Raw genomic sequence first — 8,587 nt, 5'->3', positions numbered from 1 at the left:
ATATTTCTTTAATTTATCAAAAACTGATTGGGGTTTTGGTTTGATGATAGAAGCAGACGTCATAAGTTGAAACTTAAAAAAAAAAAAAAAATCTTTAATTCAAATTTAATATAAGAAAAAAATTTAGTATTTAAAACTATTGTTTTAGACCTCAAATTATATTAACCAGGCCTTATTTTTAATTAAATATATATAATAAAACTTATATATGTACATATATATATGAAAACAAACTCATATTGATTGTTTAGGTGTAGTCTCCCTTCGGAGTTGGTTATTTTCTCATACTTTTAGGCATTGTAGCACACGTCTTAACTAGGTGATCTTTTTTTTTTTTTTTTTTGAAAAATAATTACAACATGCTACTAACCCTGCAGTTCGAACTCTTTTCTTCTTAGACTCCCAAGTACTTTGTGCATGGGTTAATGCCAGGTCTTAACTAGGAGATCTAGACTTTGTTGTTAGTTTGAAATTTAGATGGAGTCTGTGTATTTCTAATGTTTTTATAGCTGCCCATTGAATAAAATTTCAAATGATGGTTTTCTAAAAAAAAAAAAGTGTAGTCTAAACTCTTGTTTACAGGTTAGCACTGCGCATTTAAAGTTTTTTTCTTGGAAGGGAAGGTCTAGAGACATCGAATTTGGCACTAAATTATTCACATTCATTTTGCTTTATGTGTTTTGTTGTGGGATAAATGAAGTGGAATGTGGCAGAGGATGTGAATTTTTGCTGTGAAAAAATCAGTGACCCTAATAAAATTCTTTAATTTTTATAGAATTAAGAGCATTCACGCACGAGACTCTTTCAATTTTTTTTTTTTTTTTAGAGGACTCTTCAAATATTAGTTAAGAATTAATCTTTAAAAAAAAGTACAAATGTTTACAAATGAACAAATTTTAAAAACAGAACATATTGGAAAAAGAAAAAAGAATGGTTTTTAATTTGATAGTCGGATGCCAAAGTCTTGTAATTGATATGACACCTCTTCATACACAAAGTGCTAGTTAGATTAATATTCAATTGGTGGTCAAACCAATAATATCATAAATAGTTTAATTAATATTAATACTTTAAAACTATAAATAAATATTCTAATTTTTGTTAGATAATTTATTTGTTATCTCCTATAATTAATTTGAAGGGGGGGGGGGGGGAATGATTAATTACGTCCTCCTCCCTCAAGTTAATAGTGTTCCTTACAATTAAAAATAAACTTTCCTACATGAACCAAAAAAAAAAAAAAAAAAAACACCTTCAAAAAGAATTACAGTAAAAAAAGAAATTAAAAAAAAAATCCTTTCTAATTTATTTTTGAGAAAGAAAATCCTTTCTAATTAAATGTTAAAACTTAAAACATTGATTAAAAAAAAAAAAGTTGAAACGCAAAGGTAGTAAAAGTAAAACTGTAAAACTATAAAAAGCAACAGATTTTGATTTTTGATTTATTTATGTTTTAAATAGTATTCCTTCCGTCTTAATTTTTTTGTCATGTTTGAAAAGTCAAATTTTTTAATGGAATATCATTTATTGTTTTGTCTACTTTTTAAAAATATATAAATTTTCAAAATTATTCTAAAAAAATTTATTAAAAAATTGAATTAATAAATTAATAAGAATATAATAGAAATATTAGTAAATTAATAATTTTTATTTTTAAAAACAGTATAATATTTTTGAAAAAAAAAAAAAAAAGAAAAGAAAAGAAAAGAAAAGAAGGGACGGAGGAAGTAATAATGTAAAAGCAGCATTGCTACAAATTCCCTAGTGACTCAGACCAGAGCAGAAAGCCAGAAACGAGTGATGAGCGATGAGCTCTCGTCTCCCTCCAGTTTGCGGCAGCGGCGGCGGTGGCGGAATCGATCCTCCGGCGAGGCGAGGTGGTCTCGACTAGATGCAGGGCGTGTCGTGTACTGGGTTACCCATTCCTAAGGTATAAATGGTTTCAAATATCAGATCATAATATATATTGCTGATTTGAATTTTTGGTTGAATAACCATTGAAGAGAGAAAAGGATTTATTTGTTGCAATGTATTTGGATTTCTTTTTTGTGGGTTTTTATTTTATTTTATTTTTATCAATCCAATTTTTTGGCGGTTTTTTTGAACTAATTTAAAAAATTTGAGGACCTAACTAAAAAAAAAAAAAAATTAAGGTTTAAATCCTAAAACTTGTAATATATTGTCTGAAAAGCAAGAGTGAAAACAATGTATATGCTCATCACCGACTTATCCAATTAGTCGGCAAACAAAGTGTTTTTTTTTTTTTTTTTTTTTTTTTTGTGTTTTAAATAAATAAGTGTCCTAGTGGTAGTAGGATTAAGACATGAACAGCATAATATATATACTTAGCCATTCAAACAGAGAGAGCAAGCTTTTCTATTCTCTTTTGTCTGTCTATTACACAAGAGAGAGAATTATTGTAGGGCTGTGTGTGTGTTGGGAGAGTGAACAATGGTGAGGGGATCTGTGATTGTAAGAAGGTGCTCGCAGTGTAGGCTCAGCGGCCACAACTTTACGACGTGTAGTAAGAAAAAATAACAATATTACTACTACTATTGCCTCTGGCAATAATAACAGTAACAATGCTAGTACTACCATCGCCAATTATAACAATAACAATGCTGGCCTTATCAAAATTTTCGGTGTGTATTTCCCAAAAAACGTAGATGATCATGATTTGAACTCGAGCGTTAGCATGGAAAATCGGAGTTCCAAAAGTGTTGAGCGTGAAGTTGATATTGATGCTGAGAGAAAGAAGGGTATAATTTTCAAATTCACTTTATATATACACAAATATATTAGTGTTGTTCTACGTGTTTTGATTTATAACATGTCTCTTGTGTGTATATGGGATTCATGTATTTTGATTTTTATCTTTTTTCTACTTTTTTATGATTAGAGTTTGGCAATCTATATATTTGCTTGTTTATTTAGTAAAATCTATCCATGCTAATAAGGCCCTTGCTAACTGCATTAATCAACCTAAGAATGCCTAATTCGTATTATTTATTCTTCTGGATTAATGCTTGTCAGTTTTCTTGTTTGTGTATCTGCCTATTTGGATTTTGGATGAGTTTTGATTTAAACAGACTTGTGTTTTGTGCATGTGTGATTTGTTTATTTTAATTTTTTTAATTTTATTTTTAAAAGGTTGTGGTTTGGCAATCTATATATTTGCTTGTTCTATACAAATTAATACTTTTAATTCATTATTAAAAAAAAAAAAAAAAACTACTTTCAGTTTTGGTTTCTGATAGAATTCACCACAGTTTAATTTGTTGGGTTAACGATCTTCAGTAAAATCTATCCATTGATATTTATGATTTATAATAATATGTGGGGGAGTTTTTAATTTTTTTTGCTCTTTTGTTTTTAACTGTTTATTGTGGTATTTTTTTCAAGTAAAATTTTGACCAAAATCTGAAAAATTAGCCATGACAGTTGCACGTGTATATATTGTTGCAGATTCCCTTTATATTTCAGTGTTTTATATTATAGTTACTACTTACTACTGCTATTATTGTTAATACTGTAACTTTTTTGTGCGTCTTGATTTATAGGGTACTGTGTTTTGTGCGAACGTGGGATTTTTTTTTTTTTTTGGGGTTAAAGATTAGAGTTTGGTAATCTATATATTTGCTCGCTCATTAAAATATTTACTACTTTAAGTCATCAAAAAAAAAAGAAAAACTACTTTAAGTTTTAGTTTCGGATGGAATTCATCACTGATTTTCCTTTATATTTGGTTTTGTTGTTGGAATTTATCTTCAGTAAAATCTATATATTTAAATAAGATATTATAATTTTAGATGGGGTATTTTCCTCCTTTTGTGTATAATTTTGTATTTTGTTCAATATATTTTTGAATGAAATCTGATTTCCGAGAATTTATGAATCCTAACGGGCTATAATCACACGAGGATATATACTTTCTAGATTGATTTGTGGAGAGTAAAATTGACTAGCATTTATTCAACTATACACTAATTAAAATTTATGAATTTTAATTCCTAAATATATCTAGGCTTGAAGCACAAAAAATGGCTAAAAATAAGAAATCTCGTATTTTCTTTTTTAAGAAAGTCATAAAACATTGTGTCAATATGGTGTTTGCTAAATACTAGTTATGGTTTGACATAATTGTTATTAGTATTTTGTAAAATACTTTGCTGTTTGTTTGTTTAGGAAGGCGATGGACTGAAGAGGAGCACAAACTATTTCTTATTGGTTTGGAGAAGCTTGGAAGAGGTGATTGGAAAGGAATTTCACGTGATTTTGTGACTACTAGGTCCCCAGCCCAGGTTGCTAGTCATGCTCAGAAACATTATATGCGACAAGTTGCAATTGATGATAAGAAGAAAAATAGGCCAAGTGTGTTTGACCTATCCCTAAATGAAGATGTAATAGATTTCTTGCTCTCTCTCTCTCTCTCTCACACACACACACACCCACACACAGACACACACACATTTCATAGATGTGACCATGATCATGCACTTATAGGAACTAGCTCCAAAGGATTCATCAGTTTCACATACAGAGAAAAGTGGTATTGAAAAGGCTTTAAAGGTAAGTCCGTCCATCCATCCCAAATTATTCATTTATTGCGTAAAATAGTATGTTAAAATAGAACGTGGTTGTTAACATTGTTATGGCTTCTACTCTTTTAGGCTAGTAACTCCCAAGCTTTGGCATTGGTGAACAATAATGAGAACCCAATAGAGGTAAAGCTCATATATCAACAACCATTCTTGTATCTAAATGCGGTTGAAATTTGTCAGTCTTTAATGCCTTCCTCCAATGATATAGGCTACTACAGCATATCAACATAATGTGAATCAATCCCCACATGTTGCCTTGGATATTCCACCAATTGCTCCAAAAAAACGACCAAAATTTTAAAGACAGACCATATTGAATTTGGAGAGAGAGAGAGAGAGAGAGAGAGAGAGAGAGAGAGGTTTTCAATTTTATAGTACACTCAATTGGTGGTAGAATCAATGGCATCATAAATAGTTTAATTAATACTTATTTAAAACTATAAATAAATATTCTAATTTTTTAAAGTTAATTCCTTTGTTATATCCTATAATTAATTTGAGGGGAAAAAAAAATTAATCCCATGATTCATACCCTCTTCCCTCAAGTTAGAACAAAGTTTCTTTTCAATTTTATTTTTTTGAGAAACAAGTTTCTCTTCAAATTAGTTTAAGAAAAACCCTTCATACATCTTATATATCTTTATATTGAGGGGAAGTTTGAAAATCTAACTATTGGATTGCATATTCTTATTATATTCTTTATGCTTGCAAAATTTCAAGAAGATCAACGATCTATTGCTATGTCATAAACAAATGCTAAAGATTAAAATTTTTCTTCATTTTATTTCCATTCTATTATTTTCTAATTCCTTTATAAAATGATTCATTTTCTCTTTATCTTAAGGGGGAAAAGAAGAGACAAATTAAAAGGCAAAGTCATACTAACAACTTTTTCTCTTTTTCTGCAATTTTTTTCTTTCAATTTTTGTATTTCAATGTCTGGAGAGATTTCAGGTTGAGGAAGGCGCACCACTTGTGTAAGCAAATCCCAGCTCTCACCCTATGCCCTTCATCCCAACAATGCAAAGAGTAGAGCAATTATCACCGTGGTTGGTCAGTCGTAAGATCACGTCATGTGTGTCTTCTTCCAAGCCTACCACCAAGTTTGTCTCTTCCCTTAGCTCAATGCGACAGACCTTTATAGTTTATATATATCTCAAGAAGCTCAAGAGCGTTATTGAGTCAACCAATTTCTTCAGAAAATTTTTAATTTTATAAATTAAAATCTAACTTTTAGATCTTTTTTTCTGTTGATTTTTTAGTTTTTTATGTTTTAAGAGAAAAGAGATATAAAAGGTTAACAAATATACACAAAATTGCAAAATGCCCTTTTTGGGCAAACTAAGCAGTGTTTTGTCCTATTTCTCAAACTAATTAAGGAAATGCCCATCTTTTAAAACTCGATTTTCTCAAAATCGAGTTATTAAAAAAAAAAAATTTAGAGCCTTATAGTGGCGTTTTTAAAGATCAATAGTGACGTTTTCAGGACTTATAGTGACGTTTTGTAACTCGTCTTTCAATAAATCGAATTATAGGCAATTTTTTTTACTTATAACTCGATTTTATATAAATCAAGTTACAAAACGTCACAATAGGTCCTGAAAACGTCACTATAGGCTCCTTAAAAACGCCGCTATAGGGCCTAAATCGATTTTGAGAAACTCGATTTTCAAAAGATGGACATTTTCCTAATTAATTTGAGAAAGAGGGCAAAACGCTGCTTAGTTTGCCCAAAAGGGGCATTTTGCAATTTTGTCCTACAAATTTACTCTTTACTCTTGTTTTTAATGGAAGTGGGTAATTGGAGATAAACAGAGTTTAAACCACAGGTAGGTAAAGTGTTTTTGGGACAAACTATAAGTAGGAAAATTGCAATTTTCCCAATAAAAAAAAAAGTAATAAAGTATAAAAGCAAGTGAACTTTTAGTCATACTTTGATAAATAATTAAATATATTTAATTATAAGAGCATAAATGACTACGAGTTATATGAGCTCTCATTTCACTCCAGTTAGAGGAGGCGGTGGGGGCGGAATGGATCCTCTGGCGAGGTGAGGTGGTGTCGACTAGATGCAGGCGTGTCGTGTACTCAATTACCCATTCCTATGGTGTGTGTGTGTGTGTGTATATATATATATATATATGGTTTCTATATCAGATTATATAAATATATTGCTGATTGGAATTTTTGGTTGAATCATTGAAGAGAAAAAATAATTTATTTGTTGTCATGTGCATTTGGATATCTTTTTTGTGGCTTTAAAATTTATTTTTTTTTATTTTTTTTTATCAATCCAATTTTTGGGCTTTAAAAAAAAACTAATTTTAAAAATTTTGAGGACCTAACAATAAAAAAAAAATTTAAGGTTTAAATCCAAAAACTTGTAATAATACAACCATACTCAATGGTCCGAAAAGCAAGAGTAAAAACTCTGTATTTTCAGACCAAATCACCGACTAATCCAATTAGGTGATTGGGAATTTGGGACATCAACAAAGAATTTTTTTTTAATATTATTATATAAATAAGTGTTCTAGTGTTACTGCTGTGTGTTAGAGAGTTAACAATGGTGAAGAAATCTGTAATTGTAAGAAGGTGCGCGCAGTGTGGGCTCAGCGGCCACAACTTTAAGACGTGCAGTAAGAAAAACGATAACAATAATACTACTATTGCCATTGCCAATAGTAACAATTACAATACTACGAGTATTAGTACCGGCCGGCAATTATAACAATAGTACTGGCATTGCCACTGCCAATACTAACAATGCTAGATGCATCAAAATTTTTGGTGTGTATTTTTGAAACGTAGATGATCATGATTTGAACAAGAGCGTTAGCATTGAAAATCGGTGTTCCAAAAACGTTGAGAATGAAGTTGAAATTGATGCCGAGAGAAAGAAGGGTATAATTTTCAAATTCACTTTATATATACACACATATATTAGTGTTGTTCTATAACATGTTGTATTTTGTGTGTATATGGGATTTTTTGATTTTGATTTTTATCTTTTTCTACTTTTTGAAGATTAGAGTTTGGCAATCCATATATTTGCTTGTTTATTACAATTTTTACCACTTTAATTCGTTATTTAAAAAAAAAAAACTTTTAACTTTTAAGGGTTAGTTTTTAATGGAATTCATCACAGTTTTTTGTTTTATTTGGTATTTTTTGGGGTGTTAATAGATTTTCAGCAAAATCTATTAATTTATAATTATAATTTTAGATAGGGTACTGTTTTATAATTATTTTTTTTGTGTGTGCGCTCTTTCCAGATTGATTTGTGGAGAGTAAAACTGAGTAGCACTCATTAAACTATTCACTAATTAAAATTAAATAATTTGTATCCCCTCATATATTTGTGCTTGTAGCACAACAATGGCTGACCCCATCAAATTCCTGTATTTTGTTTATTTTATTTTTTAAAGAACGTAAAAAAAGTTGACAATTTGGTGTTTGCTAAAAATAAGTTAGCATTGAATATAAATATTATTAGTACTTTGTAATGTATTTTGTTTTTTGTTTGTTTAGGCAGGCGATGGACTGAGCAAGAGCACAGACTATTTCTAACTGGTCTGAAGGAGCTTAGGAAAGTTGATTGGATAGGAATTTCACGGAGATTTGTGAAGACCAGGTCCCCATCCCAGGTTGCTAGTCATGCACAGAAATATTATCTGCGACAGACTGCAATTGATAAGAAGAAAACGAGTGTGTTTGACTTATCTCTGAATGAAGCTGTAATATTTCTCTCCCTCATTATGCTTAGTGTAACAAAAAATGAAGTCATACTATTGGTTTGGTTTGTGGATTGAAGGTTGCGTTTGGTTCAGAATGGTCATTTACGATTCCTTGGTCCTCTTAATTCTCAAACATTCCTACATGTATAATCTAACAAAATATAAAATAAAACATGTATAATTAATATGTTAAGTAGCTGGTAGCATCAATATTTAGGTATCGTCCCAATTTTTTAAAAAAAAAAAGGG

At 30.0% G+C, this 8,587-nt stretch overlaps 2 protein-coding genes across 2 annotated transcripts; both read left to right on the top strand.

Annotated features, from left to right (window-relative positions):
* The first annotated feature begins 1,786 nt into the window (after window positions 1-1,786).
* On the top strand, window positions 1,787-4,902 carry LOC111997782 (uncharacterized). Its single transcript, XM_065768540.1, has 5 exons — window positions 1,787-1,930; window positions 4,186-4,400; window positions 4,504-4,569; window positions 4,671-4,724; window positions 4,810-4,902. Exons 2-5 carry the CDS (start codon window positions 4,329-4,331, stop codon window positions 4,900-4,902), a joined length of 285 nt encoding a protein of 94 aa, XP_065624612.1. The 5' UTR covers window positions 1,787-1,930; window positions 4,186-4,328.
* A 2,265-nt stretch (window positions 4,903-7,167) lies between these two features.
* On the top strand, window positions 7,168-8,413 carry LOC112008239 (transcription factor KUA1-like). The gene is made up of 3 exons (XM_065768539.1): window positions 7,168-7,306; window positions 7,413-7,505; window positions 8,133-8,413. Exons 1-3 carry the CDS (start codon window positions 7,168-7,170, stop codon window positions 8,411-8,413), a joined length of 513 nt encoding a protein of 170 aa, XP_065624611.1.
* Window positions 8,414-8,587: the final 174 nt, after the last annotated feature.

The sequence above is a fragment of the Quercus suber genome, unplaced genomic scaffold (assembly GCF_002906115.3).
Source record: "Quercus suber isolate HL8 unplaced genomic scaffold, Cork oak 2.0 scaffold_956, whole genome shotgun sequence".
NCBI lineage: Eukaryota > Viridiplantae > Streptophyta > Magnoliopsida > Fagales > Fagaceae > Quercus > Quercus suber.
Note: the sequence above shows the minus strand (reverse complement) of the source record. Positions and strands in the feature narration are given on the sequence as shown.